This window comes from Callorhinus ursinus, unplaced genomic scaffold, assembly GCF_003265705.2.
Source record: "Callorhinus ursinus isolate GAN/ISIS: 27379988/994484 unplaced genomic scaffold, GSC_fseal_2.0 scaffold8, whole genome shotgun sequence".
In the NCBI taxonomy this organism is placed as follows: Eukaryota; Metazoa; Chordata; class Mammalia; order Carnivora; family Otariidae; genus Callorhinus; species Callorhinus ursinus.
Genome location: NW_027397070.1, coordinates 46,066,077 through 46,084,865, shown reverse-complemented (window position 1 = coordinate 46,084,865; position 18,789 = coordinate 46,066,077). Strand labels below are relative to the sequence as shown.

General features: G+C 38.5%; 1 protein-coding gene across 6 annotated transcripts in view; it reads right to left on the bottom strand.

The window, feature by feature from the left end:
• Positions 1-18,789, bottom strand: part of BBOF1 (basal body orientation factor 1) — a 54,646-nt gene that overhangs the window by 19,383 nt on the left and 16,474 nt on the right. For 5 of the 6 annotated variants that reach the window (XR_012379068.1, XM_073895543.1, XM_073895545.1 and 2 more), the window contains exons 5-11: positions 13,191-13,271; positions 8,836-8,906; positions 7,736-7,880; positions 6,151-6,644; positions 3,810-3,911; positions 545-619; positions 261-375 (exon numbers count right to left, since the gene is read on the bottom strand). Coding sequence is in view for 4 of the 6 variants with exons in the window: in XM_073895543.1 (XP_073751644.1) it covers positions 261-375; positions 545-619; positions 3,810-3,911; positions 6,151-6,644; positions 7,736-7,880; positions 8,836-8,906; positions 13,191-13,271 (1,083 nt within the window). In the remaining 2 variants the exon portion in view is untranslated. Of the gene's footprint in view, positions 1-260; positions 376-544; positions 620-3,568; positions 3,726-3,809; positions 3,912-6,150; positions 6,645-7,735; positions 7,881-8,835; positions 8,907-13,190; positions 13,272-18,789 lie in introns of those variants that run through there. The other variant, XR_012379069.1, reaches the window with a different exon arrangement.

Below are 18,789 nucleotides of genomic sequence, written 5' to 3'. Positions count from 1 at the left end.
ATTTCACAAGGCAATTTATAGGTTTTCCACATTTACTAAAAGAGGCACAAATGTGCATTTGCATTAAGTATAATATGCCTGCCATAGTGTAGATATGTTATAAAAATGTCCACGATCTCATACTAGTGTTATTACTCATTTCACTGATCCCTGAGAGCTCTTGGCTAGTAGAGAAAAGCACTATGACTTAACAAGAAGTTGCATGGAGGAAAAAACAGCAGTTACTATGTGTATGTTTGGTTAGATTATAGATTCCTTACTGTGTCAGACTCTTGTGATCCTTTCTGAATATTGGGTATCATCACTTCACTAGAAGAGTCTGAGATTGGTACTTGCTGAGTGATGAAGGTTTGATCTTGAAGCTTACTGTCATCCCTGTAGTAATAACAAAATGACAGGCCTGTCAGCAACCACATACACATGGAACTTGGTTCAGAACAATAGACTTGTCATGTAACTCCCACTCAGTTCTAGCACATATAAAATGTCCCCACAACCATTGTGATCAGGCTCACAGTCATTGCTTTGTCAAGAGAGCTCTTACCCAAATTCCTTTGTCTCTCCATCATCAGAAACAACATGGTCTGGAACTGGGGGCCTAGAATGATGGCTGTATTTCCTGTGGTAGGTAAAAGTTAACAATGAGTTAGTGTCTCCTCATGCCCCATATTTCAACTACACTTTTAAAGTGCTAAATGAAATCCTTCAGTTGGATGTGCTTCTTATTTTCAAAACTGAGCTTTACACACACACAGAGGCAGTATAATGTTAGGCAAGTTAATATAAACTTATTTTCTCTTAAAGTTGAGACATGTTGAACTTAAATGGAAATATGGAGATGATCATGATGATGATACACATAATAACAGCTATTAATGGTGATGGTTAAGACTGAACCAGAGTACAGACCAGAAACATGGCCAGAAAAATTCCCTTCCCACAAAAAGAACCTCAGAACATAGAAAAATTACCCAATGGAGATACACCCTGTAGGAAATTTCTCCTTTTACATTGGAAAGTCTGGTTTAAGAACAGGAAATAATCATATCACTAATTCAATATTCTAAAGGAAAGGATTATACAAAGTATAATAGGTTGATTTGCCAGCAGATAAAGACACATATTCTACTCCTAAAACTGGTCCTCAATTAGGTACATATGAAAGCAGGATAAACCCATTCAAAATATGGTCATATTAAATAGTCTCATAATGATGCATTAAAAAATGTATTTTGGATACTATTAGCACCTGAGTTATAGCCACAGTGACTGCTGATGCACTAAAGAGTACAGTTTATTGGTTATACTCCTTGACTTTGTTTTAAGCACGAAGAAAAATATCATACTGTTAGAGTCACAATCATACAATCAACTGAACTCATAAACTTTCTAGTTACTGTCCTTGCCTTGACATTCATCATCTAATTCCTCTCCTCTCTGGCTTGAGCTTTCTCATTAAACTCATCTTCACCTCACATTTCACCATTCTATTCCCATCTTTTCCTTTCATTCCAACTCTGGCATGAGATTCCAACAGGCTTAGACTTGTTCCATTGTGGCCAGATTTAAGTTCATTGCTTTGGTGTGAAATATTTCTACTCAAATTCCTTTGTTTTTCCAGTGTTGAAAACAACACAGTATGGAACTAGAACTCTGGTTGTTTCTTGGGGTACAGAAAAGTCAACTCACAATGAGACAGACATTCTGTACCTGTAGTCTGGATTCTGCCTCCACCTCTTAATAAAAAACAAAAACAAAAACTTTGGAAAGGCCATTCAAAGTCCTCCATTTTCCATTTAACCTATAATTCTTTAAACTCTGCTCTTTTCGTTGTCCTCTTACTTGTTCTCCTGTTTATTTTAGTGGTTATTCCTAGCCTCAGCCCTTTACTCTTCTACCTTCAGACTAAAAATGCTCAAATCTCCCTCCCTAAGCTCACCTGTACTCAAATCCCTATTTACAAATGCCTTATTTTTCACTTCAATATATTGCCATTATCTCCAATTCAAACTGAAAACTCCTTGCTATTTCTTCTGCCCAGAATGTTTTTTTCCCCCACCCTCTGCTCCTATTTACCTTTTAGACGTCAGCTCAAGCTTCTACTTCCTTAGAAACTTTCCTGAACTCCTCAGTTAGGTCAGATTCCCCTAATCTAGGCTGTTACCACTATAAACCACTCCTTTGAGCCAATGTCATAGTTCTACTTTTATATTTGTGTGATGATTTGAATAATGTTTTTCTTCCACATAGACTATGAACTCCCTGAGATTAGGAATGATGTCTTTATTTGCTCAACACTATATCCTCAATAAGTAGTAGGTACCCAATATGTATATGCTATATAAATTCATGGACAGATTAAATAAAATTTAAACATTTCCCTCACGCTGGCTTTCCAGATTTTTCATTTGCCTTTCATACCACCATTCTTGCATTTCTAAGCTAAACACTTTAAACTTTTACACTTTGCTTTCTTTATTCCTTTTGTCTTTTATCACCAAGTCCTGTTTCTCCTTCCTCAGTGTCTCAGTTTGTCCCTTTTCTCTGATGGCTTCCATTCCCGCCTATACCCACACCGCCACATGTCCAGAGGAGCATGACAGCTTCTGCGGGTTCCCAACTCTACTTCTGTCCTGCGGTCCACCTTATGTGTCACTGCGTCAGGTTCAGGTCAGCTCTGAGAACAGTGGCCTGTGAACCCTTCCAGTAAGACAGTATGAAAGTAGGGCTTATTGCTCTTGTATTCCTTCAAGGCAGAAAAGGAAAGTGTGTTACACTACTCTAGAATGTACAGTGGCATTTTTTCTGCATGGTTTTTAAGGCTCATCATACTTTAATCTATAGATCCAACCATGTTTTTAATTACTGATTACTCTCTAGTACCATCAAATTTCTTCAAGCTGGGAAGTGTTTCCTCAGTGTCCCCCAAACACCCCACCTCCATTCCTACCTCTGGGCTTCTGCTTAGGCTGTGTATTAAGCCCCTTGACTGATGTACCCTTCCCACTCTGTCTACTACTCTCTCCTGCAAAGCACCCCGCAGAGTCATACTCTTTCAGTCTTCCTGACTGAAGGCTTCCCTGACTACTGTAGGCCACTGACATATTGTCTGAACTCCGATGATACTTTATTGTGCCACCTAACTTTTTTCTTTGCTGTTTGGTTTTGTTTGGGCAACTAAATTATAAACTCTTTGAGATCAAGGGCAATGTCTCTTAATTCCTTTGCCCATAGTAACTAACATAGTACCAAGCATGTAAGCAATTAATAAGTGGTTGATTTATTATAGCCATTTTATTGTTCACTACCAGTGTTACAGTCACCGATAAAACATAGAGGAGAAAGAGAGTGAAATGAATCATTAAAAATAATTACTTGGAATATCTGTGGATTTCTGTTTTCTTTTCTAGGTCTTTTTTCTTGGTATTAGACATTCTCTTGATTAATAATCAGCTTAAAAATCATTTACTTATCTTTGAAAACCAATAAAATCCTAACAATTACTGTGCTTCTCTTCGGTGACCATTCATTCAGCTTAGCAATATTGTACCTTCTCAGCAAGCATTACCTTCAACCTCTAAGCTGTCTCTTTCCTCTCCCCTTTAATTCTAACTCATCTTTCATTTTTGTGCTTATTCATTCATCTCCCATTCTTCATCTCTGTGAGTGGCAGGTGCTAAGCAGTATGACCGCTTGATATTTGGTCCTTTTCCATTCCTTTAATTCTAAGTGAGAATAAGTTCATTGTTCCTATATGGTTTCTAGGTTTGATAACAATTTGGTATTTCACTACAGAAATAAGGAGTTACCTAGGAACAAAACCATTCATTTTTGCAAAAAGCAATCTCAAGACTTTCTCCTTCTGCTCCCAGGTCAAATCTCCAATATCCACATTTCCTTGAATATCGGTCCTGAAGAATTTCAAAGATAAAAAATGAAACAAAAATATAGCCAAAGTAAGCATCTCATCTTTTTAAAAAATATGAACTATGTAAACACGAGAAAATTTCCAAACCATAAATGAATATTAAGAGGCTTCCAAATGTAATGACTACAAAGCAAACTGTGTCTGCTACAAAATCATAAAGTTGAAAAGGGTATCAATATGCTAGCCATTCTGAAATGTTATGTAGTCATTAAGACAAAAATAAGAAAAGCTATAATAAGAAAAAGGTTTGTGTTCAAACAGCAAGCAAATAAGCAAAATAGAAAGTTGTAATATAACATGCATCGAGATACAAAAGGAACAATACAACAACAAAACATTTACAAGGTGAGATTATTGCTAAATTCCTTTTAACAAATTTTGTATCAGATATTTTGCTGTGAAAACAGAGTGATAAGAGGTACATTTAGAAAATAACACATAACTTATCTAGCCTATTTTCTTAACTCCAAAGAAATCTGCAGCTAAGCTTTCCAGGCAGGTCTTTATCTATACTATCACTTTACCAGAGGATTCGTAGTCAATTTGCTATTTATGAAAGCTGGCTGACACTGTAGAGAATACTGATGTTGTACAATGGAAGAAACATTTTTGCATACAGGTCAATTGGGGTAGTTTTCTTTAAAAGTTTAGGTTTTGGGCGCCTGGTGGCTCAGTTGGTTAAGCGACTGCCTTCAGCTCAGGTCATGATCCTGGAGTCCCGGGATCGAGTCCCGCATCGGGCTCCCTGCTCAGCAGGGAGCCTGCTTCTCCCTCTGACCCTCCCCCCTCTTGTGCTCTCTCTCACTCTCTCTCTCTCTCAAATAAAAAAAAAATCTTAAAAAATTTTCAAAAAATAAAAGTTTAGGTTTTGCCTTATGAGCACCATATACTTCAACTTCCCTTCCCCAGTCTGCCTCTTAAGCAGATGATGTAATATTTTAATCACCATTTCTGCCCTGCTGGTACAGGCAATAGAACAGTGCAGTTAAGATGAGAAGTTGTTCAGTAGCAAAAATGCCCCAAAGAGGGCAGAAGAGGAAGAGCCCCAATATCAGTGTGGACAATCATTTTATATATCTCCCTCTGAAAACTTACTTACCACTTTGGAGACAAAAATATAAAAGAAACTGCTTTATGTATGGTAGGGACTCAACTTGCTTGACATATTAAATTAAAAAAAGGAAATTACAGTGAACCTCTTGGTAATAGAAGTAACAGACTTCTGAATATGGCAAAAAGTTTTTAAAAGTCATAGTATGGATATTTTTGAAGAAGAGTCTTGTCTTTCAGAAGCCACTGGCCATGTCCAACCGTCCCAACAGCTATATAATTTAAAAGAAACTACAAATTCGTCCATTATAAAACAAAGCAGAAAACTCATTTGGAAGCACTGTTAACAAGATGTTTAGTACACAGTAGTAGGGAGTCCTTTTAAGTTTCTTGAGTCAAGGCCTTTGAAGAACCTAATTGCCCTGGGATATAAGACTTTTTTTTTTCCAGAATAACCTTTAAAATGCACTATAATTTATGGGTTAAGAGTGCACTGACTGACAAAAATGCTAACAGGAAGCAATCATTGTATACAGTCTCCAACTGTCTCAAGCATTCTGCTACCTTTATTATTATAGTGGCAGTAGATCTCCGGAGTATATTTTGGAAACTTGAGGGGGGGGACTTTCAGTTAATACAATAATGGGGAACCACTACTAGATGTCCTCCAATCCATGGGACAGTTCTGTACAATAAAGAATTATTACAAAGAACTGTTATATTGGTTTTTTAAAGTATATGTTTAGTTAGATATTATTACCTATGAATTTCATCTCAGAATAGTAAAGGGAACATTACAAAATATTTGTGAAAGTATGCTATAAAAAATGTTTAAACTGAATCTGATCAAACCTTTATGAGTTTACAGAAAGTAAAATAAAAGAACACATTAAAAGATATTACAATGACATTCTATGGAACAAATGATCAGTCTCTTTAAGAAGTCTCTGTGATGAAGAAAGGGAATCTACTAAGAATACCTACTAAGCCCCACACACTGTCCTAAGCATAGGGGTTATAAAGATGAGTATACGATAGTTCCTGTCCTCAAATAACTTAGTGAGTAATCTATTAAATATTTAGATATTAGCAAACTGAACTGAAGGGTTCTTATTTCTCTAAAGGGCACAAAAATAGCACAAAAGATAAAATATTAAAGGCATGATTCGTACCATTTCTCAGCCTCCATAAGATCTTGATTCACACTATTGGTGCTGTGCTCTTTGCCATCAAACGTTCGGATTTTGGGATATTCTGTTCTTCCTGCACAGGCCTCTCTCATTTTAAAATTGAAAGCAGCTTGTGCTACCTGTTTATAATGCTTCCTGCTAAATAGGATCTGTTGCTTCACTTGGTGTAGAGCATCTAAAAAGAACCTTTCGACTTCTGTTCTCTCATCCAGTATGTTCTTGGCCAGCTTCTTTACCCGATTCATTTCTCTGTCCTTCATCTGGAGAAGTTGCTGCAGCTTGTCAATTTCAACCCTCCCTGCTTTGTTCTCTGTCGTTGCCTGTTGCTGCATTTTACAAACTTCAATCTCAAACTCTCTGGTCATACAACTCAGGGCGGTCTCCAAGCTTACCACCTTCTTCTGAAGAGTTTGGATTTGCAATCTTTGCTGGGTAAGTTGCATAATCTTTTCCTTAACCAACAGATCATTGATCTCCTAAAAACAAAGATGAGAGAGGTGAGAGTTTTTTTAGTCAATTTCAGAACTTAAAAGTTCCTTACTAATTTTCATTACTTCAGGAGATTTAAATTTGATGCCAGGTTGAGATGGTGATATTTGGTGTTCTGTGTATGGAGAGTAAAAAACATCTGAGGGTTCTTCTCTGGGCTTGTGAAGGCCACTACTTTTGCTAAGTAAGAAACTGTCCTTCCTTTAAAATTCTGAAAGTTTAAATATTTTGTATTATCGAAAAGGGTAATTTCAAAATCAGTAAGACTATACAGTAACACATTAACAACTATATACTGGAAATTGTTGCCTATCCTCGGCCATAGGCTAGTTGCCTATTTCTTTTTCATTTTCCCTTTCCTCCTTAGTGATAAAACTCTAATTGTATTCAGGAAGGCAGGAAGCCCAACTGAAAGTTCTCAGTCTCCCTTGCAGTTCAGCAAAGCCATGTAGCTAAGTTCTGGTCAATGAAGTGGAAGTGGAAGTGGAAGTGTGTGCAGGACTTCCAGGAAGACCTCTAAAGGGAGGGGCATACTTTTTTCCTCCTTGTCCTTTTTCCTTCCTGCTGTTTGAGTAATGCTTAGAGTTTTAGCAGCTGCTTTGGGCCACGAGGTGACTTTGGGGCTGTCAGCCACACACTGCATAGCAGAGTTAAGGAAACTGAGTTCTGTTGGCTTTGTGGCACTACCATTCTAGCTCTGGATCGCTAACCTCCAGACTTCCCTTAGGGGAGAGAATAAACCCTTACATGGTAAAGCCATTGTTGTCAGGGCTGTTACAGCTGAACCTATTCCTAAGTGATTCAGAGACTGACTCTAAGGTAAGCAAAGTAAAATGAGTATTCTAAGGTAGTAGAGGATAGGAGTTATTTATGTGATACATTCTTTATAAAGCCAAGTTGAATGCTTCTTATGTCGTTCTTGTAATTAATCCTTTCGGATAAGAAAGGTACATTACCCAGACAGAAGAAAAATGGTCACATTACATTATACTCAATTTTTCATATTTGCCAACCCAATCCTTAAACAAACAAACAAAAAGCAGAAAGATAGGAAATGAAGTCTAAATGGAATGGGAACCTTTTGATGTAAAAGGAAAGTCTGAGTCTCTTGCAACTTCTGGGAGTTTTTTTGTAGAGCATCAGCTTCCTTCAGATGGTATGCAAGAGCTTTCTGGAGATAAACATTCTCTTTAAAAACAGCTCTTCCAGCATTGTTCAATTGCCTGAAATAGATACATAAGATCCCAAAACACAGGCCTAAGTATTAGATATTACCAAACTAAAACAATGATTGCCTTATCCCCAGATATTAAAAATAATGCCCACCACTTATTTAGTTAATGGTGGGTACTCAACAGTTAGGTGGGAATCTTGTGACTAAGTTCTCATCAACAGGAAAGTGAAAAGTTATGTTACTTCCAGTCCAAGGCAGTTAAGAGCAGACAGGAGTTTCCCATGCTCTCTCCTGTCCATATGACTGGATGTGAAGAAGTCCAAGATGGAAGCAGCCCTGGTTTCTGAATCACCACTCAAGTAGAGCTATCAAACTTATATTGGATTGTTAAGTGAGGAAGAACTAAACCACTGAGACTTGGGGGTTTATTTATTAACACAATACAATTGTACTAACATACCTCATGACAACTCTGTACAGTTGCTCTGATTATCTGCATTTTTGGATGAAGAAATTTAATTTCAAAAACTTTAGGAAATCTTCTGACAGTCAGTCAGTCAGTAAGTATACATGTTGGGAACGAAAGTCTAACTTCAAAGCCGGGGTTCTTTCCTCCACACCACCCTGGTACAGAAAGGGTGGGTGGGAAAGGAGCCAGGACACAAAGAGAAAGAAACAGGGAAAATAAACAGAAATATTTGAAGAAAGTAAACCGAGAGAGAAGGGGGAAGACAACATAATAACAAAACACACCAGGGCGCCTGGGTGGCTCAGATGGTTAAGAGTCTGTCTTCGGCTCGGGCCGTGATCCCAGAGTCCTGGGATCGAATCCCGCATCGGGCTCCCTGCTCCTTGGGAGCCTGCTTCTCCCTCTGCCTCTCTCTCTCTCTCTCTCTCTGTCTCTCATGAATAAATAAATAAAATCTTTAAAAAAAATAACAAAACACATCAGCAAAGAGGTCAGAAAGGATATGAGAAAGGAAAAGGAGACAGCAGTCTCTTACACAAGAGCTTCATGGTGAGCTCTCTCTGCCAGCATTATTATCTTCTTTTCAGCCTCTTGTTCTAGTCGGTGCTAAAAAAGAAAATAGGATATTTTAATACAGAGTTATATTTCTAACAAATTTACACATCAAAAAGTGAAGTATTGATTTCATAATGGCAAAAAAACATACTCCTGTCACATGACCCGATGTGAAGAGCTCCAATTACTGGTGGAGGAGCTAGCAAAGAGGAGAGTGTGAACATGGGAACCTCAGGGTACCTCCAGGTCTACCCATTAAAGAAGCAACATGACATGAAAATACAAAAAAAAAAAATTCTACATCAGTATTGGAAAGTATTTCTCCCAGAGCTGGGAGAAATTTATGCTAAATACAAAGTGGCAAGTCATTTATTTACTTATGCAACACACGCCTATTGAGCACTAATATTGTCCCAGATTTTTTAGATGCTGGCAATTCTGTGGTGAAAAAACAGATAAAGTCCCAGATAAAATCTCACCTTATATTCTAGGTGAGATCCAAGCAACAGTAATAATTAAAATGCATTGAGCATGGGGCGCCTGGGTGGCTCAGTTAGTTAAGCAACTGCCTTCGGCTCGGGTCATGATCCTGGAGTCCCAGGATCGAGTCCCGCATCGGGCTCCCTGCTCGGCGAGGGGCCTGCTTCTCCTTCTAACCCTCCCCACTCTCATGTGCTCTCTCTCTCTCTCTCTCATTCTCACTCTCTCAAAATAAATAAATAAATAAATAAATCTTCAAAATGCATTGAGCATTTACTATGTGCCAGGCCTGGTTCTAAGAGCTTTATATTTATTATTTACTTCTCACAACAACCCTAAGAATCAGACACTATTATTATCCCCCAAAACAAGGACTGAGGAAATGGAGGGAAGGAGAGGTTAGTGACTTGTGCAGAGTTAGATTGTTAGTAAATGGCAGAGCAGAGATTCATAGCAGGCAATATGACAAGTAAGAGAATTAACGGATTGTGATAAATGCTGTCAACGTAGTAAGCGAAGTAATGACACAGACAGTAATTGAGGGAGATTCTTTTAGATTGGGGTTTAGAGAATCTATCTCTGAGGAAATTACACTTGATCTCTGAAGAATGAGAAGAGCCAGGGGCACCTGGGTGGCTCAGTTGTTAAGCGTCTGCCTTCAGCTCAGGTCATGACCCGGGGTCCTGGGATAGAGCCTCTCTGCTCAGCGGGAAGGCTGCTTCTCCCTCACCCTCTTCCATTCCCCTCTGCTTGTGTTCCCTCCTCCTGCTTGTGTTCTCTCCCCCTGCCTGTGTTCCCTCCCCCTGCCTGTGTTCCCTCTCTTGCTGTCTCTCTCTGTCAAATAAATAAATAAATAAATAAATAAATAAATAAATAAATAAATATCTTAAAAAAAAAAAAAGAATGAGAAGAGTCAGAGCTGGAGGAAGAACATTCCAGAAAGGAACAGACAAATACAAAAATATGCCATTGGGAAAGGGCTTGGTGGTTCAAGGAACAGAAAGGATGACCAGGTGGAGCATGCTACGGTATGAGATGAATAAACAGGCTTACTGGAAAGCCCACTGCCATAAACCAGCGGCACTGGGGTTCACACCACCGCAGGAGTTCCTACCTAACCAGGGAGTTTGTCCCTAACATGGTGAGATGGCTACTGCTGAGGCTGGCCATCCCAACACTCATTCCCATCCTCCCTTTTCCTTCCCAGCTTCCACTAGGCTCTAGAAAAACAACACACTCACTTTCCCAGCATCCAATATAACATGGTTCTGACCAATGAGATAGATGTAAGAAGAAATCTGCTAAGAGCTTCTGGGAAATCTTTTATGGTTTGCAGATCAAAAAGGACAGACACGGCATCAGGGAAATCCAAATCAAAACCTCAATGAGATGCCACCTCACACCAGTCAGAATGGCTAAAATTAACAAGTCAGGGAACGACAGATGTTGGCGGGGATGTGGAGAAAGGGGAACCCTCCTACACTGTTGGTGGGAATGCAAGCTGGTGCAACCACTCTGGAAAACAGTATGGAGGTTCCTCAAACAGTTGAAATTAGAGCTACCATTCAATCCAGCAATTGCACTACTGGGTATTTACCCCAAAGATACAATGTAGGGACCCGAAGGGGTACGTGCACCCCAATGTTTATAGCAGCAATGTCCACAATAGCCAAACTGTGGAAAGAGCCAAGATGCCCATCGACAGATGAATGGATAAAGAAGATGTGGTATATATACACAATGGAATATTATGCAGCCATCAAAAGGAATGAGATCTTGCCATTTGCAACGACGTGGATGGAACTGGAGGGTGTTATGCTGAGTGAAATAAGTCAATCAGAGAAAGACATGTATCATATGACCTCACTGATATGAGGAATTCTTAATCTCAGGAAACAAACTGAGTGTTGCTGAGTGGTGGGGGGTGGGAGGGATGGGGTGGCTGGGTGATAGACATTGGGGAGGGTATGTGCTACGGTGAGCGCTGTGAATTGTGCAAGACTGTTGAATCACAGATCTGTACTTCTGAAACAAATAACGCAACATATTTTAAGAAAAAAGAAAGAGAAGAAGATAGCAGGAGAGGAAGAATGAAGGGGAGTAAGTCAGAGGGGGAGACGAACCATGAGAGATGATGGACTCTGAAAAAACAAACTGAGGGTTCTAGAGGGGAGGGGGTGGGGGGATGGGTTAGCCTGGTGATGGGTATTAAAGAGGGCACATTCTGCATGGAGCACTGGGTGTTATGCACAAACAATGAATCATGGAACACTACATCAAAAACAAATGATGTAATATATGGTGATTAACATAACAATAAAAATTTGAAAAAAAAGGACAGACACAGCTGGAGCGTCCCTTCTTCTGGCCTTAAACACAGACAAATCTTAGAGCTGCATTAACCATCTTGCAACTATGAAGGAAAGGCCAGCAGCCACCTGCTTTCAGACAGAAAAATCCTATTTATATAAGCACTGTCAGTCAGGTATTCTATAAACGGACCAAGCACTCCTAACCTTTGTTTGTAGAATGCTACAGTTAGAAGGGAAGAGATCAAGCTTAGGGTGGGATAGAAGGAAAAGGCAATGGAGAGCAGCCCATTCCCAAGGACTTCCATTCCTAACAGTGCCAGGAAGTGCCCAGGGGGAAGTACCAAGATGCGGTTCCTGCCCCACTCCTAGGTTATTCACTACATAAACTGGAAATCCAGAGCCACTTCTTGATGCAAATCCTTTATCTAAACCTGATGTGAGTACATATTTGCCCCACCCTCAACTTGCTACATCCCTACCAATTTCTGAAAAAAATCTGTTCAATTCTTCCTAAGAATGAAAAATTAGAAGAATTAGAAAAACCATGGGTCCTCTGAAAAGACTGTGTAGAAAAGAAGTGTTCCAATGCACTTCCCACAATTTGGAGAATTAACATTGGAGACACAGAGAAACATGGAAGTTTGTGATATGCTAAGGAACATTTCTGAGCCCCCTTTTATTAACATCCTTAGTTTAGCTTGGCTTGACTAGGGAAATACCTTCATGAGTACCAGAGTGACCGCTCCCACCCCATCCCCCCTATATAATGTGGTACATGCCGCTCTCATTCCACCAGGGGAACACCAAGCTGAGGCGGGTGTGTCCTGAAGCCTTGGTAAGATGACAATCCCTCTTGAGGATTTCAAGAATCTCTAACTAGGGGCACCTCCTGGGTGGCTCAGATGGTTAAGTGTCTGCCTTCAGCTCAGGTCATGATCCCAGGGTCCTGGGATTGAGTCCCACATTGGGCTCCCTGCTCAGTGGGGAGTTTGCTTCTCTCTCTGCCTCTGCCCATTCCCCTTCCTCTCCCCCTGCCCCTGCTCATATTTGTCCTCTCTTTCTCTCTCAAAAATAAATAAAATCTTAAAAAAAAAAAAAAAAGAGGTGCGCTTGAGTGGCTCAGTCGGTTAAGCGTCTGCCTTCAGCTCAGGTCATGATCCCAGGGTCCTGGGATCAAGGCCCGTGTTGGGCTCCTTGCTCAGCGGGGAGCCTGCTTCTCCCTCTCCCTCTGCCAGCTACTCCCCCTGCTTGTGCTCTCTCTCTCTTTCTGTCAAATAAATAAATAAATAAATAAATAAATAAAAACAAACTTAAAAAAAAAAAGAATCTCTAAGAGGGGGGAAAAGGACTAAACACTGAGATACCTTGAACAAGTTTTGTTTTCTCTGTTTTTTCTTTTTTCTGCTGTGATTTGATAAACCCTCATCTAATAAGATCCAAAGGAAAGGTTGACATGCATATAGACACTTATATTGTTCTAGTAAACAAAATATTTCTTTTTTTAAAAACAAAATATTTCTTAATTAACTCTAAAATGTCGTACCTTTTCTTCAGAAAACCTGCCCTCCAATCTTCTAAGAGTCTCCTGATGTTTCCGCTCTGTGTTCCTTAAATTCTCCTTCAACTGTAATTAAAACAACAACAACAAAAGATCAATAGGAAATGGGGGTGATTGAGGCACATTCCTGGAAAATTCTCAATAAAGAAACGTTTTCTGTTATACATTATTTCTTAATCCTGAACACAGAAAAATTCCATGACCCTGCCCGTGAGTACCAGCTTTCCGACCAATCTTCTACAGACTTACAAGATCAGTATTGAATTTTTTAAAAAGCTGTTCATGAACAATAGTTCCCAGGACAAGTTGTTCTCATAATCATATTTTTCAAATATCATGTGGACTCATAGAATCATAATATTTTAGAATTGGGGCATGTGGCTAGCCCAGTTGGAGGAGCATGCAACTCTTGATCTTGGGGTCATGAGTTCAAGCCCATGTTGGGTGTAAAGATTACTTAAATAAACTTAAAAAAATAATATTTTAGAATAGAAAGGGATCTTAAGAGTCACAGTGTATACAATTTTCTACTTGATATAGGATTCCTTCTATGAGAAAAATAGCTAGAGACAGAAGTATCACTAATTCAAATTTCATTAATTCATTAGCATTTCATAGTTCCCATTTTTAGAAAATTCTTCTTAGTATTAATCTAAAACACATCTCCCTATGATTCCCACAGATAGATCCTTCTGTCCTCAAAACATGCTTACATGGAATAAAAAGGACATAAAACTCTTCTAGGCAAAGAAAGGTAAACTAATTTAAAGCTATGATTCTATAGTCTACATTTCCTGGCAATCAGTCAGGCTGAAATAGCATACTCAATCTAATCTTCATGCCGTAAAAAAGACAGCAGAGAAGGGTTTCCGCAAGAGACAGACCTTTCTCACTTGCCAACTGTTTTACTCTGGGTTAATCTCTTAACTTCTCTAAGTCTCAGGTTTCCAGGAATAAAAAGAGAATAATAATAGTAACTAGCTCATAGGGTGTAGCAAGGATTAAATAACAAACAATACATGTAAAGTACCTAGAATAGTAACCGTTTAATATAAAGCCTAGTTATTATTATATCTACTATCATCCTCCCTTATACTTAACAATTTTCCTGTCCTAATTGTATTAAATCTCCATTTTATATGATCTCTTTCAGATGTTCTTTCTCCCTATATTTCTCATACAACTTTTTAAAAAATGGCCTCTTACATCGTTAAAGACTGAAAATTAATGTCAATATACAAGTTTACGGAAATGTCTATCATCTTAGCATGTGCAGGGATGGACCTTTCATATGCCATTGGACTCCCTCAAAAATCCATAAATTAACAAATCTTTCAAAAGATAATTAAGTAATGCCTATCAAAAGTCTTCAAAAGCTTATGTTCTTTAACCTATAAATTCCACCTCTAATTGGGATGCCTGGGTGGCTCAGTCGGTTAAGCGTCTGCCTTCGGTTCAGGTCATGATCCCAGGGTACTGGGATCAAGTCCCACATCAGGCTCCTTGCTCAGCAGGGAGACTGCCTCTCCCTCTGCCTGACTCTCTCTCTCTCTGACAAATAAATAAATAAATATAAAATCTTTAAAAAAATTCCATATCTAAGAAGTTACCCTAAATGCTAATTACAGATGTAGAAAAATATTGTTATTAGATGTTCATCATGGTGTATAATAGTGGAAAATTAGAAAGAAGTCCGGGGGCACCTGAGTGGCTCAGTTAGTTAAGCATCTGCCTTCAGCTCAGGTCATGGTCTCAGGGTCCAGGGATCAAGTCCCACATCGGGCTCCCTGCTCAGCAGGGAGTCTGCTTCTCCCTCTCCCTCTGCCCCTCCCCACTGCTTGTGTTCTCTCTCTCTCAAATAAATAAAATCTTTTTAAAAAAAGATTGTTACATATTCTTTAAAAAAGAAAAAAGAAAACAGTTCAGATGTCCAATAAGAAGGGACCAATTAATAAATCATGATACGTTGGGGTGCCTGGATGGCTCAGTTGGTTGAGCTTCGGAGTCTTGATTTTGGCTCAGGTCATGATCTCAGGGTCGTGGGATCAAGCCCTGTGTCGGGCTCTGCGCTGAGCGTGGAGTTTGCTTGAGATTCTCTCCTCTCTCTCTCCCTCTGCTCCTCACCCTCCTCTCTCTCTCTCTCTCAATAAATAAATAATTTTTTAAAAATAAAAAAATCATGATACATCTACCCAGTGGAATTCTATGCATCTAGTCAAAAGATTTTATAGAAAAGTATGTAATGGTGTTGAAAAATGTTCACAATAAAAATAAAAAAGTCAGGTTAACAGTTTGTACATAATGACCTCATTTAAAAAAAATACCACATATTTTTAAATGTTTCTACATAGAGGAAGAAAAATGGAAAGAAAATACACCAAAATATTTACCAGTTATCTTTAGGTAGTATAATTGTCAGGGGAGAGCTTTTAATTTTTTTTTTTTTTGTCAGCTAGATTTGCTGAAATGGGTATTATCACTTTGTCAAAAGAAGAAAAACTAAAACAAATTATTAAAAATAATAACTGCAACCTACCAATGTATGCTCCTTCTGTTAATCACATAGATATCATTTTTTCTTTAAAATTTATGCTTTGAATACCTTGTGATCATCTAAATTTAATTAGCCTCTTTCAATTTGTATAGTGAATTCTATATACACACTTTAATTAATTTTCTTCCTTTATGTATACACCCTCTTCCCATTTTAAGTTCATGGGTCCCTACACCTGCCTTAATTCTTCCATATTTGGGATTCCAGACAACCACCTTATTTTTTCCCATAAGCCAGTATCTTTTGCCTTTGAATTTTAAGTCTTCTGGCCCATGGCCCTTTTTGAAAAGTCTGAAATCTATTTCTCCATTAGGTGGCAATATTGTTCTTAAGAAATCATACCGTGGCACACAAAAATATGCACTAGTTAATTCACTTTGATTCAGAATGTATACCTATACTTCCGACAGCTATTTTGAGAGTTCCTAAAAAGTTACAGATCTTAACTTGATTCAGTCTTTAGCATTTTTGTATAAAAATTTTTTTGATATTCCTTTTAGAAAATTTTTAAGCTTTTTTAAGGAATTATTAACAGTAATGTATTTTACGTGTATATTATGATGATTTGATATACTTATACATTATGAAAGGATTCCTCCCATCTAGTTAGTAGAAACTTGATATTCCTGCAATTACATTTTTAATGAAAAGACCTACTCAGCATTTAACAAAGATGCATAGAACATTACTGTGTATCTTGTATTTCAGTGAATACAAAGGAACAACACTGTTCATGCCTCAAAGACTGTGATCTGGCAGGGGAGATAAGACAGATGATAAATACGTCACGGTAGAATGGGCTAACGGGTATAAAAGAGATACAAAATGCCGTGAAAACACACAAAGAAAATTATTACTTTTTTTGCTAATAATCTTTTTATTTTTTCTCTTTTTTCCAGCTTTATGAGGTTAATTGACATATAACATTGTATAAATCTAATGTGTACAATGTGTTGATCTGACACACTTATATATTGCAAAATGATTACCACCACAGCATTAGCTAACACCTCCATACTGTCACATAATTGCCATTTCTTTTTTGTGGTAAGAACACTTAAGATCTACTTTCTTAGCACTTTCAAGTACGTAATACAGGATTATTAGCTCTAATCACCATGCTATACATTAGATTCCCCAGAACTTGTCAATCTTAGAACTGGAAGTTTGTATCCTTTGACCACTATCTCCTCATATCCCCCTCCCTGCCAGCTGTGGTAACCTCTACTCTACTGTTTCTCTCAGTTCAGCTCTTTTTAGATTCCACATATAAGTGATATCAACCATCATAGATGGTTGCCTTATATCACTCATTTAGCAAGTTTTATTATTATTATCTTTCTGACTTATTTCACTTAACATAACACCCTCAAGTTTCATCTAAGCTATCATAAATGGAAGGAAGAAAATTCTTACTTTTTTTTTTAGGGAAGTTAATACTTTTAAACATGACTTTTGGGGACCACCTTATGGAGAACATGCATTTGAGCTGAGCCTTTGAAGAATGGGTAAAATTTTAATGGATAAAGATCTATTGTAAGTATATTCCAGACAAAAGAAACAGTGTAATTATTTAAAAATAGCAGAAAAGACTTCAGGGATGAGGAAATATCCAGTTTGGGTGGATTAAATGGGATGCACATGGGGCGGTGTAGTAAAAGGAGAAAATTAATGTTCCAAAGTAGGTATAGGGTCTTGACTTTCACACCAAGACATCTGGACAATACTGGGTTTTACAATAGAAAAATACTAAAGATTCTTCAGGGACGTGATCAGAACATTCCTGCATCAATACATACTTTGGACTCTGGTGGTTTTAAAATATATCCACAACTTCTATGATTTCTAAGGCTAGGTCAAGAAAGGGATAGCTTCTGTCTGGCTTTCTTTGGGATTACTCACTTTGGGTAAAGTCATTGACCAAATTGTGAGAACAATCAGGACCCTCTGTAAGGCCCCCATGGGAAGATGTTGAGGCCACCCAGTAATTTTTGGCCCCAACCTGACAGCATGTGAGTTGGCTCCTGGGAACAGATCTTCAGGCTCTCATCTAGCCTCCAGATGACTGAAACCCTGGCTGATATCTTGATTGCAACTTCATGAAGGGCCCTGAACCAGAACTGCCCAGTTAAACTTCTCCCAAATTTCTGACCCATGGAAATCTGCTTCTAACAAATGTTTGTTATGGTTTTGAGCTCTAGATTTGGGGGTAATTTTTTCTGCAGTAACAGGTTACTAAAGCAGGTGAAAAAATAGAGGGAGCAGGACTAGAGGTACTGGACTGGCATTCAGATCACCAGGCTTCTGCTGCCAGCTCTACAACTTACCATGAAAGTCACTTAACAACTTTGTGTCTGTTTTCTTGTCTGTAGAATGGCTTAAATAGGCCCTAAAGTTTCTTCCAGTTCTATGATTCTATGAATTCCATGAAAGGATTTAGTTTTAGATGGTTGCCTTATATCACTCATTTAGCAAGTTTATTATTATTATTTTTTTTTTTTTTAAGAGGCCCCATGCCCAGCCTGGAGCCCAATGCAGGGCTTATACTCACGATCCTGAGATCAAGACCTGAGCTGAGATCAAGAATCAGACACTTAACTGACTGAGCCACCCAGGCACCCTGCAAGTTTTATTATTAAGTACTAATCTAGGAACTAGTGAGGAGTGACAAGGACATACACAAATAGATGATTTGATTCCTTTTATTCTCCTCAGTTTACAAAATTAAAGAACAACACAAATATAAAATAACTAGGCAAGACAATTACACAATTGCTCTTTTAAGGACTTTAAAGGTCTGGGAACATGGGGTGCCTGGGTGGCTCAGTCGGTTAAATGTCTGCTTTCAGCTCAGGTCATGATCCCAGGATCCTGGTTTTGAGCCCCACATTGGGCTTTCAGCTCAATGGAGAGCCTGCTTCTCCCTCTCCCTCTGCTGCTGCCCCTGCTTGTGCTCTCTCTTTCTGTCAAATAAATAAAATCTTAAAAAAAAGAAAAAGGTCTGCAAACTCATAGAAGGAGAGAGTTCCT